Source organism: Vigna radiata, chromosome 5, assembly GCF_000741045.1.
Source record: "Vigna radiata var. radiata cultivar VC1973A chromosome 5, Vradiata_ver6, whole genome shotgun sequence".
NCBI classification, from domain to species: Eukaryota; Viridiplantae; Streptophyta; class Magnoliopsida; order Fabales; family Fabaceae; genus Vigna; species Vigna radiata.
The window spans coordinates 18187602-18210507 of record NC_028355.1 but is presented as its reverse complement, the minus strand read 5'-3'; the positions used below and the strand labels follow the sequence as shown (position 1 = coordinate 18210507).

The window sequence follows — 22906 nt, the reverse complement described above, 5'->3', positions numbered from 1 at the left end:
TTAAAGTCCAAGGTCTTTAAAAAAATAAATAAAACTTTTCTAAATAATTATATTCTTTAACAAACCAATAAAACTAAAAAATAGAGAAAAAAATCTCAAATGCACACAAAACGCCATTAAAGAATAGTCTCTCCAATCATGATGGAATACACAGTTCTATATAATAGCTTTTTCGACCAAAAATAAAACACATTATAGAGAGTATTTCCAACTATGGTGAAACCAATCATAACAAATTTCAATTAATGAGTACATAATTATTGGATGTAGAGTTAACCCTAAATTGATACAACTATAAAAAAATAGGATTTTTCTTTTTTTGCCTATAAGTCTTAAAATGATTTAAACATATAATTCAATTCACTATAAATACAATGACATAATAATGAGTAAAAGCCGTGAATGTTTGGCCTCTCAATTTCTTTGCACACATAAAATTAATATAAAAAAAATGTTTTCTTAATTTTATTTTATTTGATTTTGTCAAATTGTTATACTTATATAAATAAAATTGACATTCCAAATGTATTTTATAAAAATCTACACTTAAACAAAAAATTCGTAGGGCAGTAAATCCACAAATACAAAAAAATAAAAGGTAAATTACCACTGATACTAAAAAAAATTTTAAATACGAAAAGTCGTTTGTAATTTGTATCTTTCCTAATTCCTCTAAGAATTTTTATAACGTCAAGGAATTGATAGTATATTATGGACTTGACAATTATTGAGAAAAATGGTGATGAATAATTTTAATCCATGAGACGATTTTGATATCAAACTATATTAAAAGTTGTCTCTAACCATTATTGTCTTTCTTATTGTAATAATATATATATATATATATATATATATATATATATATAACTATCATATGAAATATACATTTTTTCAATATTATTTTATAGCTTAATAATATAATATTTATATATTAATTATTTTAAATTATAATTTAACAGCAGTTTAATTACAAATTAGTTTCTCATGAATTCAAATCTTCTTCCAAAACAAGTTTAGTAATATAACCAACCATAAATTAGACTTTTTCTAATTTCTGAAAAATAATTACTATACCCTTTGACATTCAAATATGTGAAAACCACCAGACCCATTATTTTAATTGCTATAAATGTAATCATTAGGGAGCTAAGCACCAGTACAAAGCAATTAATTTAAAGTTACAAAAGATGTGTATACTTTGAAAAGCAACAAATTTTCACTCTTGTTGGACGACAACTGAATCAAATGGGATCGCATACAGCATCGTATATTAAAAAGACAAAATTGTCTGAAACAATCAATCCACATCTTTCTAACACCCACAATATAGTAAAAGACATTAAATTTAAGCAACGCATGATCTCGGATAATAACTGAATTCAGATATCGAATTCAAATCCAAAAATGTAACACTACAGCCCCAAAATCACTTCACTTCAGTAGAGCATACAAAACCAAAAATAAGGATGACATTCCATAAACACATTACACTAGTTCGTTCTCTACTCAAATGCGTCATCGTCATCGTCAGGAAGGGGCTGACTGGCAGCTGCAGCAAGCTCAGCTTCATGCCTGCAAAAGTCACCAATACATAAATTTAGGAAATTTAAGATGATGAAAGAAACAATCATATCAAATGAGAACAATAATAAGTTATAAAGACATTCAAGAATCAAGCAATGCTTTTGCGGAATTTAAAATACAATAGGGAGGTTAAATTAATTCCCTTTGTTTGGATGATAACGTTGACAGAGAAGGAGTATGGGGGAAGAAAACAGTTCCCATGCCCCATGATTAAACCTAAACTCTCCTCACATTTTACAAAACAAAACAGTTCTCCTCACTTTTTACAATCCAGTTTGATAAAGCAATTTTAACTCCACGCAAATCGGCAATCATAAAACATAAATCAATTTGAAAAGGGTGATGGAATCGGAAAAACGATATAGGTCATGACAGATGGGCTTACTGTTGTTGTGCAGCTAAATCAATTTGAACTTCAGGTGGAGCCAATGCAGGAGATTCTACAAAGTGCAAGTTAGGATCACTGCAAGAATGACAGAGGCAAAATATAAGTTGATACACATTTTAAAATATAAATCAATAGAAATTATGAAATGAAAGTTCAGTGGCTCTACCCTGCAAGTTTACGAGCAAGATACAAAAACGGCTTCTCAAAGTTGTAGTTACTCTTAGCTGAGATCTCATAGTACTGCAAGTTCTTCTTCCTGTGGAAAGTAACCTGTTTTGCTTTCACTTGCCTGTTCTTGACATCAACCTTGTTACCACAAAGAACAATTGGGATGTTTTCACAGACCCTGAACAATCAATTGGCAGAAATTGGCCAAGATGTCAAATAAACCACACAATTGCAAAAACAAGAGACAAAATATTCAAAACGGTTTAGAGGACTTCATTAACGAACCTGCAAAGATCACGATGCCAGGTAGGGACATTTTTATATGTTAACCGAGCAGTAACATCAAACATGATAATCGCACATTGCCCATGAATGCTGCAGTATAAAGAATATAAGGAATACTGTTAAAAGCACATAGAGGGATCAAAGAGAGACAGAGAGAGAAAGAAGCTTAGGAGTTTTACATCACAGTAGAATAAAAGATTACATGAACATTTCCACAATACAAATTAAATATCTCAATGCAGTTTTTAAAGGCTAGATTTCCTACATATACAAACTGTACAGAAGCAGGTGGCCAGGTAATTCTCACACAAGAAAACCTCAATGCCGTTAGTAAAAAAAAATTCATGTAATCAATGCCAAAGAAAAATTATGATAAAAAAAAAATACAATGTTGATGTCCAAAGAAGTAACTCTCAGAAGCAAGAAACGCATAGATGAAGAAAGAACGCCATTTCATTCTAAGCACTAAAGAATATAACAAATTCCCATTTCCCCCTTGAGTGCAGATAATCACACGCATTATATACAAGTAAACATTGAAATAACAAAGTAGCACATGGCATAATGAATACCAAAGAGTATGCTATTCATGTTGCCCATAGTTCACGCAGAAACCAGAAAAGGAACTTACTAATATCCATCCCTGAGACCACCAAACTTCTCTTGCCCCGCAGTATCCCAACAGTAGAAGCGAATCTTTCCACAGTTAGTGAAAAAATCCAACGGGTGAACCTCCACTCCAATAGTCGCTGTTTGGGACAAAACCATGACAACAAATGAGATAATCGCATACAAAGACGAACGTACAAGAAGAATCATTAGCCACAAAACAAATGATAAAGAAAAGATTCTGACGTTCGTATTTCTTTTCAAATTCACCGGTGAGATGCCTTTTCACGAACGTTGTCTTTCCTGTAAAGACGAAAACTTTTAGTAATGAATAAGTCGATACGGAATTTGTTTGGCGTAGAAAGAACCTAGATCGTTACGAAAGAAGACGGAAAACCTAACAGATAATACCTATTGCGAAATAACGCAAACCCTAATAAGAGTGAGAAAAAAAAGAAAAGCTGACCTGTGCCACCGTCACCAACGATTACGAGTTTGAAACTTGGGTAATCCACAGTTTGCTGATTGGGCAAAGCCTGGAAATTACAGATCCAATTTGAATCAGAAGGCTACAGGAAAATTTTAAAAACAAGTGATTTTGTAAAGAAAGCATCATACCATAATGGAGAGAAGGTTTGTTGGTGTTGACAGTAGAACTGTGTCGTTTAGAAACAGTGGGAGAAGAGGTTAGAAAAGAGAGACGGAGCGAGGGTTTTTAAGAGAAGGGTTTTCAAGCTTATTTATATAGATAGATGTAAGAGCGTCTCTCCCAGCGTCAACATGACGCAGCATTCTCCACCCTTAGATTAAATTACAGATTCAATCTCATTTTCAAATTTCAAATCAACACCCTCACTGCTGCTTTTGCACGTTAGATATCCTACTTACTGCCAACCCTACTTCTTCATATTTATTTATTACAAAATAAACAATATTAATAACGTTAATCATATAACTAAAGTTTTTAGCCTGATAATAAAAAGTTAATCATTTTTAATTATTATTAAGTTTAATTAAATTTTAAATCTTGATTAATTTGAAAACATTCAATTCTTCTTAATAAATTATTATTTTATTCTCATTTTTTATAATTTTGTATATGGTGGACAATTCTTAATATTTTATTTGAGGTGCCTGTGTTAAAGCCTAAACAAAAGGCAAAAGCAATACAATATACCACAATGTATTCATTCTACATTTGATTCATAAGTTGATCATGAAATGTGGTATATCACATAGGAAAAACTTCTTTTAACAACATTTTTTTAACAACTTTTTGACAACACATACGTGACAGTTTGTGATTGGTCCGTTTTAAATATTTTTTAAACATAAATTCAAATAGACCAATAAAATAATGACACGTGTCCCGTTATAAAAAAATTGTAAAAAAGTATTGTGAAAATATCATTGTCCTATCACCTAAGGTTTACGAAGACTGATCAAGGTTACATCATCGATCAGAGGTCCACACAGCGAAGCGTGGTCATCGCTTCTAACGCTGTAGAAGGTGCTAAGGAACACAATATGCGTTCTTATACCAAGAGCTACAAACTTGAGACTTGCACGCTTAAATCCACCTTTGCCTTTGGACTGGTAAGGCACCTTCACACTGTCTTTGCCTGCGTATGCTTCAACACTCAACGACCCTTCGCACGAATCACCAGCATCTCCCACAACAAAGGAGAGGACGTACGTTTTCCCAGGAATGGTTCTGGCCACTTGTGAAATGGCACTTTCTTTTCCTCCTATCAGCTGCACGGCTCTTTTCCCTTCAGGAACTGAGAAATGCTCCGAGTCTATGTATTTAACAGCTTTTAGGGACTCCACCACCCATCCCGGTAGGGGAGAGTGGTCACTGAGGTCTACAATTTTGGGTGGGATAAGCACACCCGATGATATGTTCGGAAACACATATGGTCCTTCTTCAAACCCACCATTCTTCAATACATTCTCTGTTGGGAGTCAGAAAACATGTTAGATTTTCTTCAAAGTATAACTAGAATTTGAATAATGTGAGTGATTCAGTGTAGACATACTGGTAGTTAGTCTAGGAGGGTAGAGAGCATGGAGAGCAATAGAATCAATGATTGGTCCACAGGCAGGGTCGTCTTCCATCCCTGGGTTATGAAAAACCATGTCTGAGAGAGGGTAATCTGCTTGGAAGGACCATGCATAAGCATCCCAACCATTTCCACCATACACAGTTTGCATTGGGAGAACCACCCAGTCTGGAGCCACAGACACGTTGAGCTTTTCCTCTTGTGCACAAGTGCGTGCTACCACAAACGTTATTGAATAGAACATTCCCTTCACCACTTTTATCTTTTGCTTAATAGAGGCCTCGTTGCCAAGCCTCACCGCATAAGCTCCATTTGGCACCACAAGCAACATGTCATCTTGCTTCTGCCCTGATTTTATGTACTCAACATAGCCAGAGATCTCCCGCCCAGGTATGGCGTGGGGTCCCCCAGTCACCACCGTGCCCTTCATGTCCCGTGCCTTTGGGCCGAGCTCAAACTCTCCATTTACCACTGATCCTGCGACCATTAATAATATATGTTAATGTTATACAGTGTTGCAATATATATCTAATCAAAATATGCAGAGTGTTTTGTAGCTTACCATCCCCAAAGCAGAAGGCAACAACATGGAAGCAGTAGAAGAGCGCCAAAAGAAACGGCAACCTTCCCATGTTAGCTGAGTTGTGAAACTGATAAATCTTTAGAAGAGAAAGAGAGAAAATTGAGAGAATAGCTTGTAGCAGAGAAGGAACTGATAGTGGTCTTATATATGCGTCTTTTGTTATGAAAAGACACACACCATGGTTTGTGAAATAGCAAATATGCCATTCATTCTGACTTTTTTTTCACATTTAAATATGAACTGATTCTCGGATATTTTCTGGTGTAGGTTACAGACAAAAGCTGTTCAATATCACATGCTCTTCAATGGCCTTCACAGTATGTAATATATATATATATATATATATGTTCTTCAATGGCCTTCACAATATATGGATCTTTGTTATATTTCGATATTTTGTTTGTATAATTTTGGTTTTTTAAATATAATATTTCAATTATTATTAAATATAAAAAATATTTAAATTTGAAGTAATTATTAATAACTAAAAAAATACTAATATTGATGATATTTTTTAGTTGCTAATAGTTAATGTTAGTTTTTTTTGTCAAAGTCTTTCAAAAATATTTTAATATATTGACAGAAATTCTTTCAGTGATGGTAGCTGAAATTATTTTTAATACAATGCAATAAATTGAAATAAATTTTTATGTGTTATTAGTTGATTTTTTTAATTAATTGTCTTGTTCATCATAGTCAGATAAAATGTTTTCTAATTGACATTAGTAAAAAAATCTAAAAAATTTCAAAGTTAATATTTGAAAAAAAAAAATATACTAACAAACTAATGAGGTGATAAAAAAATTCTGAATACATTAATTAAAACATAATTATGGTATATGGTAAAAACAAATATAATTTATATATGTTAAAAAATATTTTCTTTAATATTGAGTCACAAAATATTGATTGATAATAGTTTATAACAATAAAAATATAATGTTAATAGTTTAAATAAAATATAAAATTTATTAAAAAAATTATAATCAACATTAATAAAATATAGTTATTCCAACAATATTTAATTCTTGATTAAATTCATTATCCATTCAACTAAAATTTATCTAATAAGAAAATACGTATTGAAAACAGGTGAATTTAAAGATATATAAATTTTAAACTACTAAGTTTTAGGTAAAAGCAGGAAGTAGGTCTGTATTTTAAATTACTTCTACAAATTATTTTTTTTTTTTTCAATTTTTTTATCCAGATAACATAATTTTTTTAGAAAAATTTAAATACTCTGTATAAATAAATCATCTCTCAAAATTCTTAGTTATATCATTAATCAATTTCTTTGAACCCTAGAGAAACATGACATGTGTAATTCTTGAGAGGATTACGGCGGCAGCTATGTTCGAAACTCAATTCCTCGATATTTTATTATCATTTTAAATGAACAAACTATAATATATTAATATTAATTCATAACAGATGCCAGTAGTTTAGATAAACCTGCCCCGGGTCGTTATTGAAAAAAAAAAATTCTTAATTTAAAAAATAAATTAATTTTTTTATATTTTTATATCATCTTTCATTTTGATAGGGAAAAAGTTTCCATTTTGAGAAATAATTCATTTCATAATTTTCAAGTATAAGAATAATTATGTTAAATTTAATCTATAGGCTTCACGTTTTTATGGTCTGTATTCTTACTTAAAAAATGTTTTACCTGACTAATTTTGGTTTCTATACAATTTAGTTCGTTTAATGGACATGTGATTTTTGGAATACTTACATGTGGTTGATGAGGTTGTGACTGGAGAGGGTGAGATTGTGGGGAGAAGTGATAAAAATTGGAATTAATGTATAAGCACTTAAAAACAATCATTCTTCTATAATTTTGTTCCAAAGGTATACATGTATGTTAACTGTATAAAAAGTAAAACCAGATTCTATTCCTTTGTTTGTCGTTGAATGCTACAAACAGAAAATTCTGCTTACAAACTCTAACATACCCTATCAAAGCTAAAAAAAATGTTCTTATGATATCTATCTATATTTCAACTATAAAACATAACTACAACAATTGAGTTTTCTTATTTCCTTGCTTTCCCTTTCTTTTTCCCCTCACAACAATCCATTCTTTTTCGTCCTTTCAAAGTTCAAATGCATTTTTATTCATTTCTCTTTTCTTCTGCATTTCATCTCTTTCAGTTTTCACTGATTGAATCCTTTCTTGTTCCACAGAAGATCATATTCAACCTTAACTAACTACAAAACTATAATCTTGAGGAACACTGTTATACGAAACCTTTTTTCAGCATCCTAAGCAATGCTATGCTCAGACAGATTTCACCATCTTCAGACAGCATCTCTAGGACAAACCTGTGCAAGTGCATCACACAAACACAGTAAATACTAGACAAGTATAGTAAATGGAAACCTTAAAGGATTCTATTCAAGTCATTTACGTGAACTTGTCTGTCGTCATTGAAGCTATGATTTCTGCTGGTAGTTATCACTTTCAACTCTCCCCTGTTGGTTGTCATCTCATCTAATATCTCTGCATCGGAGAAGTCCTCTTCGCTTCCTACATCATCAGTATCTGACTCCATATCCTGATAAAAAGATTTTTCAAGTCCTAATCTGAAAATCTTGAAATACACAAACAAATTACTAGAATTGAAAGATCACCCGTACCATTTTTAAAGCAGGTGGAACTCCAACAATTTCCTCATACCCAGAAGCATCTAGTTCTTCGAGATGGTTAGGCTTGAATATCTTTGGAAGCAAGCGCTCTCTTATGAATATGAGAAGGAAAAATGGTACAGGGAAGAGTATTCCAACAAAAGGAATCCAAGTTACCCCGTAACATATTAAAAAATATCCTAACTGTAAGAGTGTAAATGTAACTATGGTCTTGAATGGTACTTTCTCCAGAAAAGAGGGATGAAAATCTTCGAAAATTCTGCCCAAGCAGACAATAACCATGACAAAATACAACATTAGCTTCTTACAGTAACGAAAATTATGCTTGTGAAACAAGTATTATCATCACAAAGAAAATTTTGATAGCCATGATCATTAATCTCTCAAATTCAAAACATTATGCAGAGAAAATAGTTTACAGAAGTTCATGTACTTACTTGTGACGGCGGCCTGGGGTGATGAAGAGGAGCAATATCCTTTCCCAGAACTGATTTCCTGGGAGACTATCAATTGCCATGTAAGCAAAATATCCCCATAGAACTGAGGTTGGTATCTCTCTGATTACAGGCATGGCTAGGATTGAGAGACCGACCAGGACAGACTGCAAAAGGTTCGTCACTCTTTGCTCATGAACCTCGACTGGTAGATATTCATATCTCTGTTTCTCATCCAAACTTTCTTCCGCACCACCATTGTTCCTAGATTCCTTTGAACTCTCCAATTCTTTAACCTGCACCAATTTCAAAACATTCTCACTACTCTTTAGACATGTCATTTTTAGTAATGTGGAGAGTCAAATCTTGACTTGTTTTTCCATTTTTTTATTTTTTAAAAAGACAGAAAAAAAAATAACAGAGAAAAGTAATTTAAAATAATTAATTAACAATGTTGAGATTAATTTTAATTTGGTTTGGTAGAAGCAACAAAATATAAAATAATTTGATTCTAAATAAATTTTTAAAAAAAGTTAAGTATAATTCCAATTCTGATTTTGTAATATAATTGAAAATAAAATCTATTATTGGTATAATAGTTGAAACAAAAAATTAATGAAAGATAAAAGAAATATAAAATTTTACAATATTATTATTATTATTCAAATAATTTTTTAAAATTTAAAAATACAATAGGAACGTAAATAATCATAGACCAACATTGTATTATTTGCCAGAATCAAAGATTTACCCAGGCTAACTTAACACATAGTCAAATATTCACACGGAGTGTATATTGGTTTCATTTTAATAATTATTATCTTCTACTACTTTTTTTTTTTTTCATGCACTTTTAGCTTGCAGTAAATTGAATTTCAATTAGGCGTTACTACATATTAAAATTTTCTTTGTTAAATATCAAGATATGTATTGTTCACATAAGTTCTTTTCCAAACATTACTACATAAATTTATTATTAAATTTTAATAAATATTTAAAATAAATTGTATATTAAATAACTATTCCATGAGAGTTATAAATAATTTATTATTTTTATAATTCTAAATTTAATATCATTAATGATTAATAACCAGGAGTTCTGAAGCAATAGATGATCCTTACCTTCTTCCTAAGAACTGCTAAACTTTTTGTATGCATGGGGGACTGTGGAAGGACTCCATTTGAAGGAGGAAGACCAAGGAGCCCACAAATCAGAGTCTGACAACAATGAAGGTGTCAGCAACTTTATCAACAGGGAATAGCACAGGGCCATGTTTTAAGAAGGGTTTCAGAGACAGATTAACAAACCATTATTCCAAGCAAGAAAACATCATAGTGGTAGGCTGATGGTTTTTGAAGGTTAAATTTTTTCTGTTGTGCCATCTGCGAAGCTACACTGTGATCAAAAAAGTATAACCCTGCTATCATCAGAGCTGGAATACTTGCCCCCAATACATAAGCTGGGGGTACCTTCCACATATCCTGCATTTTGTAGTAACTGTTAGATGGATGTTTAGATTTGCCTATATTGAAATCGTCACTGATTTCTGTTCACAATGATGAACTATCAACATGACAGTTATTCAAATGATCACTTTGGATGGGAAAAGTTGTACTCAATCGTCACTGATTTCTGTTCAATGATGAACTATTAACATGACAGTTATTCAAATGATCACTTTGGATGGGAAAAGTTGTACTCAATGTCTAAGGATACCTACCTTCACTACTGTCCAGTGATAGAGTGATTTAGGTTCCCACGGTAGAGGAGAAAAAAGCCTTCTAGGAATGCCATCTGGAACTTTTCTTGGTACAGCATAAGATAGTGCAGTCCATAACACTACCATCAGTGGAATCCCATAATCTGCTATAAATCCTCGTAGCCACCCTGCGCTGGATGCCAGAATAAGAAACAAAGATTTGACAGGGTAAATCAAGCTCTATCTCGCAAGATATCATGCATCATTTACCTGTTCCATATTTCCACGCTCTTGCTCTTCTGCTTATTAGGGCAGTGAAAAGTAATCCAATACCGAAAATGATTGCAAGTAATCCATTTGTATACAGCCAGTGGAATTGAAATTCTTCTGCAGAAGGATTTCCTTTATTGACCACGTTGAACTCTCCTATCAACCCCTGGGGTTCAATTCAAGGTTTAAATAAAAGTCATGTTGAGTTCTGCAGCACCAAATTTACAATCTGTTTTGCTAGGAAGAGAAAGCAACACCTTTACAGCCTCTTGAAAGAAAAGAACAGTTATGAGCATGGCAAATAACTCCCCAGCAATTCTTGTAAACCTTGAGATAATTGAGCAAGCATTAAAAATTGCAAGCACCACCAGGAAGAATCCCGTCCAAACACAAACCCTGCAGCACAGGTGAGCATTGAAGTTAGACAAATCAGTAATGCAGAATGATTCAGGAAATGAGAAAATGCAAAAACAGAATCATAATGTAAAATGCCCTACCAACTAAGCGCTGCCAGAAAGAGCTCTCTACCCAGTGCAGGGCTTCTTTCGCAAATACTGTACAAGTAAGTGTACATTATGACAGTGGGTTCAGCAACACCTAAAATCAACAAAGGTTGGCCACCAAATATTGAGTGGATAATTCCACAAATAGCAGTAGATGCCATTGTTTCCACTATGCCCATACTTCCATCTGTTAAAAAACACCATGTGGAAGCTCATTAATAGAAGCATCAACCATGATATGATATCCACCAAATGACAATATCTATTTGCTCAAAGATTTGAGTGTTAATAGAAAGAGATTGTTTTACCAGTATCCCTATGAAGTTGCTGTCCAAAAACAATAACAGGGAGGGCAGAGGCAAAGAATATGTAGAAAGTTGGAGCCCATGTGCTGACAAAGAAGCATGAATCAAAATTTTGTTGATATACATGACATTATAGAAATGAAAAAGAAAACCCCAAGTTTGCAATGTGTTCAAAAGAGAGAAGAGTTACCTAGGACCAGAACAGATATCACAAATCCAATCTTGTTTATAGCACTGAAATCTTCCCTTGACATCTTCATTTATTCCCTTAAATGGTGCTTCCATGTTTTTTCACTGCTGATGAAGCAAAGTATGCACAACACAGATTAGATATACCAGTTGACAACTTTTAGAAAACTGATTGCATTTAAAGATACTACCAAGTGTGATGAAATGCGATGAACTTTTTGGCTGGTGAAGTCAATTACATGTATTTAAATAAGAAGAAAGGAATGAATGAGACAAAGATAATGGAATCAAAGACACTGAAGAACAATAAAGAAGGGACGAAATTGACACTTAAAGAAATCGCAGCCAATAGTTGGTTACATGTGATGAAAATGCATCGTTTGAGTTACCGCGTGTGTACACCACAGAAGCAACATTTTAAAATATAGGAAATCTTTGGAACCCATTCCTTGTTTTTATTGTAATCTAGGACATCAAGGACCAGTCAAAGATTACACACAGCATATGATCAGCCAGTACTTGACGGTGGGATAAACAGAATGTAAGTGTTATTTATTATGAACAACTTTACATACATTTTAGGTCGGTGGTTGCAAAATTATTCAGAACTAAAATTGAATAAGAAGAATGTGTTTGGGAAACTATAAAATCAATATTATTTTAATAATGGATAATGAATTGTTATGGCAGATTATAATCAGAGTCAATTTTAAACTTATTTTTCAGAAGATAACTTTTTTACTAAATTTCAGCAAATGTACAAACATTTCAGCTTGTTTTATGTACAAAACCAATTGAAACTAAAAAGGTAAACTTTCCAAAACACATTCATAGTGACACGACTTATGTGTAAAATACTTCTATTTTAGAAAAAAAGTCCATCAAAAAATTTTGATTGAAGGCAAAATGGTATCTAAAATTGTTTCATGGGAAGATAAACAAATACAGTATGAAATGAAAAACGATTCTTGACCAGAAAATTAGACAGGTAAATATTTACATAAAATCAGGCTTAGGTACAATATAACGTGAATTTAAACAAGAAGATGAAGATGATGAAAGAGGAGTAATGTAAAAGGGGTGCTCACTGCTCAGAAGACACAGAAATGCAGCAATGTAGGCAATGAAGAACTGATAGAAGCTAGGCATCAGCAATGGCATGTATATACGGCGATTGATGAGGCCACAGCAAAACCATGACTTCAAGAGAAGAAAAGGAGTTATTACTGCAGGTTAATTAAAATTAGAAGGATCATTAATTGAGATAAGTGAAAAAGGGTGAAAAGTGAAACACCTGAAGAATGAAGAGGGTCCGTAGAGGGACACTACTGTAGCGAGGGAAGAGGGTCTCAGTCAAATGGCAATGCAAAAATTAGAAACTAAAAACCAGGATTTGTTGGTCCCATGTAAGGGAGATCCGATTGAACATCCTAGGATTTCGGAGGGGTCCATGCTGTGGTGTGGTGTGGTTTCACACTCCCCTTTCTATTTTAAAATATTACTATGAGGTTTATTCAGTACACTTCTTTGAAAGTTACCAAACAATGAAACTTTTTTAGCAAATATTTTGTTTAGTTTATAAGGCAAAACGTAAAATGGTTACCATAACTTGCCTTTCTTCGTGCTTCCTTTAGGGTAAACCAATCTTCCAACTTTCACCGCATTTCTAACAAATGACATAGCCATCTGCTTCCCAACAGCAGTGAATGAGGTGAAATAAACAAAGCAAAAAAGTTATAAAAGAAGAAGATAACTTAGAGAAAAATTGACATGTGATTGTGCAGGGTGTGAGCTGGGAAAAGGAAAGTTCGTGAAAGTGAGGGTGAGAGAAACGACAATGGCCGAAGCGCGTATGGCACTGGCTTTAGGTAATTAATTTGGATTTTAGTGTTTTGGTTGTTGGAATTTGAAACATTCATTACATACATTCCACGTTAGTTTGTCCTTGTTTAGGTTTTCATTCTTTGAATTTGAATGCAGAGGTGTCTCTTTCCATCAAAAATCCAAAATGCTTTTGGTTTACTTCACTCTTCCAGTTTCATCTTCTGTTTATCTTAAGGATGTTGACACCATCACAACCATTGTTTTTTCTACACCGACATTGCCACTCTTATTACTATTATTTTTAATCATAAACATATCATTTACTTAATATTTAATATTTAATTGCAATCCAATTTTAAATAACACTAACCAATCTATGTACTTTATAAAATGAGGGAAAGCAAATTCTAAATTTATTACTATTATATTATTATTCGTGGTACAAAAACTTTATATTTTTAATTTAAATTTTTACTTAATTGAGATAATGCGATTATTTTCTTATATCATATTTACTAATCGTGTCTCGAAAGAAAAATAAAATATTATAATTATATTTTAAGTTTCTCATCATTTTTAATATTTTTGATTAAACTAATATTTAAAACAAATGTTTTTATTGGTATTCAAAATCTCAAAATTTTCAATGGTAATCGTATTGGATGACAGAATGATTTAAATCTCAAGCATAATACTTTTATTATATTTATGACATCGTTTCAATTTTTTAAATTAAATAATAAAGCAAAATTTAAACCAACCATATAGAAATATAGAACAATATATAGATAACTAAGATTACAAGACTCTTTTTTTCAAATTTGTGATACAGTGCTTAAAAATTTAAAATCAGTTTATTTTTTTCTTGAAAATCAAAATTAAATAAAAAAATATAAAAATTTAATATTTAACAAAATGAACAAACTTATAAAAAATTAATTAAAAATACTCAATTTTATGAAAACATGTAAACAATGATTATTGAACTCTCGACAAATAAATCCTATTAATAAAAAAATTAATTAAAATACTTAAATTTATAACAATTAAACTTTAATCTGTGGCGGAGCTTTTATGTGCCTTGAGGAAGCTATGGCTCCCCAAAATTTATTTTATACAGATAAGCACGAAGGGAATTTTTTTTTGGACAAATCTAAAACTATTGCATCCTAAATGCACATTCACAATGACATTCTTATCTTACAATTCCAAACTAAAACTACAGCATCCAAAATTCACGTTCTCAACAATTTACACTGTTAGACGTCAAAAAAAAAAAAAAATAAATAAATAACTGCCGTTAATTACCTTTTCACTATTTAACATCAATTACACTATACCAAAAAAAACGGCATTCTTGACATATTTTCTGTCCTGTTTCTCTTCCAAAACGAAGTTATCCAACTTCAATTCATGGTATTTGAAAAAGGGCAGGACAAGAAGCAAATAACAAATCAGGAGGAACACATAAACTGCAGAGCTTCCCGTGTACGGCCTAGCAAACTCAATGCCGTGGCAGCAATGTGGTGTCCACTCAACCCCGCTTGGTCAAGCTGTTCATTTGGTGATGCATGTTCAATATATCTGTCAGGTAAGACTATTGGTCGCCACTGGAAAGTTCATCCACAAAAAACATATCACACACTTGTGGTCACAAAAAACAAAAATCTACTCATACCATGCAGACAAGCTATGTCAAAGCTGTGTGTGATTATAAATCCATCAAACATAATATAAAATCAGTACATCATCTTTAAAACAATATAAAACTAAAATAAACAATTTGCTGCATGAAAGGGACGCAAAGCTATAGCCAATTAGTGCTGAAAAGATAAACTTACAACTTCCCACCAAGAAATTCAAACAGGTAGAGAAATTTGTTAATTTTTGTATCTTTACGCCAGTTATAAACAGAAGGTTAATAGCACATTCATAATCCAAAATATTCTTAGAACCTAGCAGTATAGCCTTCCCACATACACAGCTTGACCCAATTACCTTAATTCTTCCATCGAGCAGTCCATTAACTGCAATAAACTCGGCAACATGGGAACCAAATCCTCCAATAGATCCTTCCTCGACAGTGATTAGAAAAGAGTGATGTTTACAAAGCTGCCTCAGAAGTTTGATGTCAAGGGGCTTGCAGAACCTTGCATCAGCAACAGTCACCTCAATGCCAAGTTTGGCAAGGAGTGAATGAGCCTTTAGGCAGTTCTGAACCATCGATCCGTATCCCAGCAAAGCAACATCTTTACCCTCAACAAGAATTCTTCCTCTTCCAATCTGTGAATGAATAGATTACAACCACCCCAAATTTAGAGATGGCAGATGTATAAAAAAAATATTATGACAAATATTTGGGGAAGTTAAGAACGAATGAAGCTTCCTTAGGTTTATTAATCAGTTTACCCTATTCGAAGTTTCAGTATAACTTTCAATGTATCGAGAAAATAGAGTGCCGCCTAATTACCTTGATGGGGATTCCATCACCTCCAGTGTAGCCTTTCCCAACCAGGGCACCCCTTGGATAGCGAAAGCATACTGGTTGGTCATTGATATGGGTAGCAGTAGCTACCATGTGCATGAGTTCAACCTCATCAGATGGTGCCATGACAATCATGTTTGGTAAGCATGACATAAAGGTTATATCAAATGCTCCACATTGGAGGGGACCATCAGAACCTACCAATCCTGCACTTGTAATGACAAAGCGCACTGGAATTCTCTGTTGATCAACATCGTGTATCACCTATATGTGATACGTAACATGTTAAAAAATCATAATTGCTTAAATCACAATATTATGCAATGAGAACTAACTATATCCATTCTCATGCAAGTAGGCACTAGGCAGGCACAGTTCCACCCACCCACGGAGCCATATTAAAATTACACAATGGTGGTATAATGAGACGAGACATAATTACTTTTCTGTTATATATTTTTGTTAACACGGTCAGAGATCCTCAAGTACCAGAATTCCTGAAGGTTCATACTTTTTACAGTACAACCACTTTCAGTAAAATCCTGATAATTTGATTCCCTAAGCACAACCAGATATGTAGTGTTGTTACCACATTCATTCACTTCGTAATAACAGCAAATTAATAATGACAATATTACTAATTCCATGAAACTTAATGATCTATACCAACCACAAATAATCTATTCTGAAAGAAATCCAAATGTTCTATGAACAATAAATCAGGGTTGTCGTGTTAGTTTAAGGCTTTAAGCTGATATAAAGTTGAACCTGATCATAGGCTCTTTGCAGAAAGGAAGAAGGTATAATGCAAAATGGCTTCAATCCACCACATGCCAAACCAGAAGCAAAGGTGACTGCATGTTGCTCAGCCATTCCCACATCAAAAATCCTATCTGGAAATTTCCCCTGAAACGGTTCAAGGGATGACTCCATCGCTATTCCAGCATGAACAACCACAATATCTTTGTCTTTCTCTGCTTCTGCAACCAAAGTCTCTACAAAGCAATCGCCATATGTTTGAGGCCGAATAACATTATCTGACGAATCATATTTAAAAGGATCTGAAAAGTAAACATAGTTACTCAGTAATAATTATGTGGCCAAATCACATATCAATCAAATTTTCAAAATGACGAGAAGGTCAATCCCGTAAAGATCCTAAACTATAATCTCCTGACATTCAGAAGATATGACTGAGCGTCTAAACAATAATTATATAGTAGAAGCCATAAGAAGCCACTGCTGGCTTCGACTTGTATCAAAGTAAGGTCAAAATGCTTGGGAATACTATTGAAAGGGATAAAGGAAAACATGAAAACACTCAGTGAAAACATCTGAAAAAAATATAAAACTAAATGATTTTACTGAGATTTTAGTTTTGGTAGAGTTCAATGGTGTCTATTAATCCATATATCAAACCCCAGTTACTGATATGAGGTTCATTAGTTTGTTATTTTTGGTTTACGTAGTATCATATACTTCATAAGCAAGTTATCTTCAAGCTACTGCATTGAATCTATCTATAAACTAATCAGTAGACAAAGAGATTCATTTTATTTTCTTGAAAAGCTAGAGCATTTGAAATAAGAACAACCACGGGGAAAAAGTAGAAAAAGAAAGAACTATTGTGTAAACACATAATGGCTAGATAAGCTATTTTGCTAGAAATAACATGCAATGGAACAATTAATACAATATAATTATCATAGGTTACCAAAAGAAATGCCACCATCTTGTTTCCTATCTGTTATATCACTTTTCTGATTGTTTTCATCTCCCTGATTTTCATCAGTTATCACATGTACCAAAACGGGTCCCATTGAATCCAAGGAAGCAACTTCTTGCAGAACACATATTAGATCCTCAATATTGTGTCCATCCACTGGACCTATGTAGTACAACCCAAGCTCCTCAAAAAGAGTAGAACCTTGGGGACCTATCATACCACGAGCATATTCATCAACTTTAGCTGCCAACTCATGCATACCAATTCGTTTAGTAACACCCTGTTATAAAGCAGACAAGTTTTCACTCGCTTGAACATGATTTGAAAATGGAGCACATAGCATTGAGATGTGAAAATGGGATCTAAATGAAGGATCATCATTAAACCTTATTAGGTATATCATTTGTTATTCTACATACGAAAAAAATATATATAGAAAAAGATGCACATCAAACCACAGATTTGGGGGAGTGGAAAGCATATTTGTACATTTATTCATCTTTCTTAATGCACATGGAGGCAAATCTTAGTTGTCACACTATTTTCCACAGGCCCCATATTGTACATAATATCATTGCTCTTAATGTACAAACTCAATCCATTTTATACTAAAGTTATCAGTTATTTACGGCCGAAACATGCTTCTTTTACTAAGCTCGTTTCAAGTTGAATGACATGGCACTATCACACGGACATTGCATGCCAACAGCAAATACTGAAGACTACTGATATGAAGCTATCTAGTATTCTTTTCTTGCAGAGGATGAAGAAAAGAGGCATACCTTGGCAGCTTCTCTAAATCTTCGGAAAGATTTACTGGACTGGAGCTTGCTCAGGGTACTAGATAGGGCATTGACAGATGTCTTTGGGCCTTCCTCAATTTTTGGAAGTAAAGAGTGACGACTATCATTCAAAATCACAACCATATTTGAGTCTAAGTATCCTGCATTGCTCATTGCCTCATATGCCTGACCAGCCATAGTTGTCCAATTGCTGATAACTGCAACTACTCGTTCTTGTCTGCCCTTAATATCCCGCGCAACTGCCATACCTGATAAAATAATACACATGACTTTGAGGTCATTTAAATTTCACATTTCGAAATTTTATTTATTCATTTAAAATGGAAAATGCTGAAAAATTGTCAACCCAAAAAATGTAGTCAGACCAGTCAATGACAATAAAAGCATATGAACAGAGTTTGAATAGTGTTTGAAGAAACAAATATTATTAAAAAGGGAAAAGGATTTACAAACTACCAAGTCCAGCAGAAATACTGTTGCATCCATGACCTGCACCAAATGCATCATATTCACTCTCAAATCGGGAAGTAAAACCAGAAAGACCGTTCTTTCTTTTCACTGTTGTCATGAGAGGTCGCCTTCCAGTAAGAATCTTATGTGCATACGTCTGCACACAAATAATGAAATGGTTGCATTATCCAAACCAGGTCATTCATTGAATTCTTATAAATTGGAATATTCATTGTTCTGTGTCAAAATGAGCTCCTAGGAAACAATTATTTTGACAATTTGCAATTGGCATTCAACTTTCATGCCCAAAATGAGCGAAGAAAATTTAAAACCAGAGGGAGACTTTCTTTTTGCATGTAATTTAAAACTCTTACTTGATCCCCAACATCCCACAATATTTTGTCCACTGGAGCATTGAAAACATAATGTATTGCAACTGTCAGTTCCACCACTGCCATACTTGCTTTCGCTGATATTTGTGTACGTAACATAATAGAAGACAAATCTGAACGGATTTCAACTGCTAGTTGTTTCAGTTCCTGCAAAGACAAATATTTAGGGAATGAGATACTTCAAGATTGTGAGAAGAAATAATGTAAAAGCAAAATGAAAATGATAATGAGCTTACAGTTAACCTTAATAGAGAAGTTCTTCAAGCAAAGAGGGTTTTCAACCATATCAAGAATGGGTGTCGGAACTTTCTCCCAGTAGTAATCAGCATTATCAAACTGTGCACATACTCGATCAACTAATCCCTGCATCCACAGCCCCATTAGATTCTACCCACTCTTTCAGTAACTAAATACATGTAAATTTTTGCTGTAATACTTTTCCACTGGAAAGGTAAATAATTTTGTACAAGTTAAGATTTGATGTCTCATTATTTCAAAACGAACACAGTTCTAATATTAGAGGATCATCAAAGTCCAAGATGAAGTGACATAAAAAGCATGAGGAAGACATCATTGTTCAACCAAGGGGTTATCAAATTGAAATTTACATCATAAATTGCCAGGTTAATTTGTTATTCATGAATCATAATTTGTATTGAATCAAAAGATTCAGAAACATGAAAAAATAACTTCAAATATATCATATAGTTTTAAAAAAAAAAATCATTTCAAACTAGAAATAGATGAAACAATTTTAACTGTAAGTGTTATCAAACCGGTTTATTAGATCTGGATTTGTGGAGCCTCTAGTTTTGAAAAATGGAAACGATGCAATGAAAGCCAAATAGAGTTCATGCGTTGAATGAATGGTTGACAATTGACAAATAAAGTAGCAGAATAATCAAATAGGATGAGCTCTGCAGTGTTCCTTCAATTCCTTCTCATTTAACAATTTAAGTTTATATGACTTCTTAATTTCTCACGGGAACTGCTGAAAGAAAAGTAAAAAGAAAAAAAAAATCAAGGATCACTAAATCATGTGATTCATACCAATGATCATTGCATCATCATTTATGTAATGAACAATACAAAGTCTTTTGAGATTCATTTCGTGATATGAATCATATAAAATCATTTGGTTCAAATAGTGAATCATAAGATTCTAAAAACTATGACAAATAGAATAGTCCTTTTGGTCTGTCACCTCAATGATGATACATTTAGTGCAATAGCCAATTTGCAGTTGGTGACTCCTACCTACTGATATCCAGCCACTTAATTCCACCCCAGATTAAATTGTCCATGTGATCCCAATTTCCCAGTTATGAGGAGAATTAAAAGACCATTGAGTCTTACCATAAAACATAATTCATATACTTACATTAGCGAAATAAAACTATTAAATTGAAGATTGCTTGGGCTAATTAGTGCAAAAGTTATTTTCTCTCCTTCAACTTCCTCAATTTTCAGAAGGGAGATAAACTAAGTGAAAAGAGATTTTAGCCCCCTCCATTCCTCTCTGCTCCCTCCTCTTCATGCTGTTGTTTTCCCTCCAAATGCCATCGAACACTTAATTACCTCAATGTCCCTTATGTTAAACACCATATCAAGTCACCCAAACTATCCCATTTGCACAAAGAATGCTTTTATAGAACTAGAAAGCATACAAACTCCCCAGTTCCCAGAGTCAAACACTTTTTGTATAAAAGACATAAATGAACAGTTCGAACTTTATTCTGCCTAGATCCTCTTTCTCTATTTTCCGTAGCATCTCAATTCCCTCCGGAAACCAGATTTGATTAATCAACGGAACAATTCACCATGTTAAAAGAGTTAACAAACATAACTAACTATAAAAATCCTAGTACTCTCACATAAGCACGGATTGATATTCAGGTGAATCGTGTCTTCTGCAATTCATGAAACGAGACAATTGCGAATGAGATAGATACCTTCGAAGTAGAACGAGGGGACACAGAAATTGTAGAGAGTTCCACGTGGAGGGGGAACATGGAGGTTGAGCAATCCAGTCTTTTACCCAGAGAGTGGAAAGGAACTCCAAAAGGGTATGTAGAAGAAGGAGTAGCAGCCATGGAGAAAGTAGCAACCAAAATGTTGTTACTCTGAAATCTTCAAAATTCACAGTTCAAGGAGAACCATGATTATTGAACCAAAGCTTTTTGCTATTTCGCACGTACAATGATGAATCCAAAATATCAAAAAAAGACAAATAAAATCAAATTTGATATGATGGGATAATTGAAAATGGTAGAAAATGAAGGCAACACAAGATAGCGATTAGCCCCTGACGAAAAGGGCCCCGTTTTCCATGGCTCACAAAACTTGGAACTCTCTACAATTTAATATCTACTTTACATTACAAAACTAAATAAATCTTTAATTTTATTTTTTATTTTTTATTAAATTAATGTAAAAATATAGATAATTTTACCTGTCTTAAATGATGACTTGTCTTTCAGATAATAGTTTACAGTTAAGTAAGACCGACATTTATACTCTTTTTATCTCATTAAATGTTTATATTTATTTCTATCTTCAATACTTTTTCCAATTTGGTTCCCTGTAAAAATTTTACTTCTATTACTTCTATTTTGTTCTTGATGTGTTTGTATTGTTTATAAATATTTTTAAGCGATTAAAATTTAAAACATTATTTTTGGAAAAATGTATAACGTGATGCAAGAAATAACTTACAAAAAATACTACCTTTATTGAATGAGTAAGATGAAAGAAATAGCCTTTCCAACTGCGATTCTACAAAAATGGATGTACAACACAACATTAGCAAACCCTTCTAGTTCATGCTTGGTTTGGCTTACAAGGGAAATCATGCATAATAATTTATAAACTAATAATATTAATAACTTTTTTGTGTTCAATTTCCTCATGCCTCCTTCTTTCTGTCATGTTTCAATTATACATTTATACATGTTTGTTTGTTTATAAAAAATAAAAAGAAAAGGTACATTCAAAAACACTAAATGCGTATATAATTACTTTATCACATTAAAGAGCTTTTTAAACAATTATCGAAGAACAAAAAGTTAATAAAGCAATCCTAAATTTGTAAAGTTTAGAGACTGACTTTTAATTCATATTTAATAAAGTAATGTTAAACTTACATTGAATATTGAAAATAAAGACTGTGTTTCTAAAAAAAAACATTGGTGAGTTACATAAACTTTTAACTTATAATTTGTTAAAAATTACAAAATTAACTTTTTTAGATTAAATACAAATCAACTTTTATATATATATATATATATATATATATATATATATATATATATATATATATATATACTGACACTAAAAGCGTGAAACAAAATAAATTTTAGGTTGTAGGTTGTAGGGTGTAGGGTGTAGGGTGTAGGGTGTAGGGTGTAGGGTGTAGGGTGTAGGGTGTAGGGTGTAGGGTGTAGGGTGTAGGGTTTAGGGTTTAGGGTGTAGGGTGTAGGGTGTAGGGTGTAGG

General features: G+C 32.9%; 4 protein-coding genes across 8 annotated transcripts; all 4 read right to left on the bottom strand.

Moving 5' to 3' along the window:
- Positions 1–1237: 1237 nt before the first annotated feature.
- LOC106761894 (GTP-binding nuclear protein Ran-3-like) lies at positions 1238–3811 on the bottom strand. The gene is made up of 8 exons (XM_014645494.2): positions 3653–3811; positions 3501–3570; positions 3281–3337; positions 3057–3174; positions 2426–2515; positions 2139–2318; positions 1970–2047; positions 1238–1572 (listed from the first exon to the last, which is right to left on the bottom strand). Exons 1-8 carry the CDS (start codon positions 3653–3655, stop codon positions 1503–1505), a joined length of 666 nt encoding a protein of 221 aa, XP_014500980.1. The 5' UTR covers positions 3656–3811; the 3' UTR covers positions 1238–1502.
- A 590-nt stretch (positions 3812–4401) lies between these two features.
- Positions 4402–5778, bottom strand: LOC106761622. The gene is made up of 3 exons (XM_014645188.2): positions 5660–5778; positions 5074–5574; positions 4402–4989 (listed from the first exon to the last, which is right to left on the bottom strand). The coding sequence occupies exons 1-3, from the start codon at positions 5727–5729 to the stop codon at positions 4457–4459; spliced, it is 1104 nt and encodes a 367-aa protein (XP_014500674.1). The 5' UTR covers positions 5730–5778; the 3' UTR covers positions 4402–4456.
- Positions 5779–7490: 1712 nt separating this feature from the next.
- Positions 7491–13136, bottom strand: LOC106761269 (probable boron transporter 7). Of its 5 annotated transcripts, none has more exons than XM_014644801.2 (14): positions 13028–13136; positions 12822–12933; positions 11735–11841; positions 11548–11630; positions 11234–11426; positions 10994–11132; positions 10737–10902; positions 10488–10654; positions 10075–10248; positions 9889–9984; positions 8770–9062; positions 8324–8591; positions 8095–8241; positions 7491–8008 (listed from the first exon to the last, which is right to left on the bottom strand). In XM_014644801.2, the coding sequence occupies exons 3-14, from the start codon at positions 11827–11829 to the stop codon at positions 7985–7987; spliced, it is 1845 nt and encodes a 614-aa protein (XP_014500287.1). In that variant the 5' UTR covers positions 11830–11841; positions 12822–12933; positions 13028–13136; the 3' UTR covers positions 7491–7984. The 5 variants fall into 5 exon arrangements, with proteins under 5 accessions (XP_014500287.1, XP_022636555.1, XP_022636557.1 ...); XM_022780834.1 differs by having other exon boundaries at positions 11735–11838; XM_022780836.1 differs by lacking the exons at positions 12822–12933; positions 13028–13136 and adding an exon at positions 12123–12141 and having other exon boundaries at positions 11735–11838.
- A 1557-nt stretch (positions 13137–14693) lies between these two features.
- LOC106762427 (probable 1-deoxy-D-xylulose-5-phosphate synthase, chloroplastic) lies at positions 14694–21747 on the bottom strand. Its single transcript, XM_014646331.2, has 10 exons — positions 21366–21747; positions 19657–19776; positions 19396–19560; positions 19028–19178; positions 18551–18819; positions 17757–18048; positions 16811–17103; positions 16028–16306; positions 15556–15840; positions 14694–15167 (listed from the first exon to the last, which is right to left on the bottom strand). The coding sequence occupies exons 1-10, from the start codon at positions 21504–21506 to the stop codon at positions 15012–15014; spliced, it is 2151 nt and encodes a 716-aa protein (XP_014501817.1). The 5' UTR covers positions 21507–21747; the 3' UTR covers positions 14694–15011.
- Between the last annotated feature and the right edge of the window lie 1159 nt (positions 21748–22906).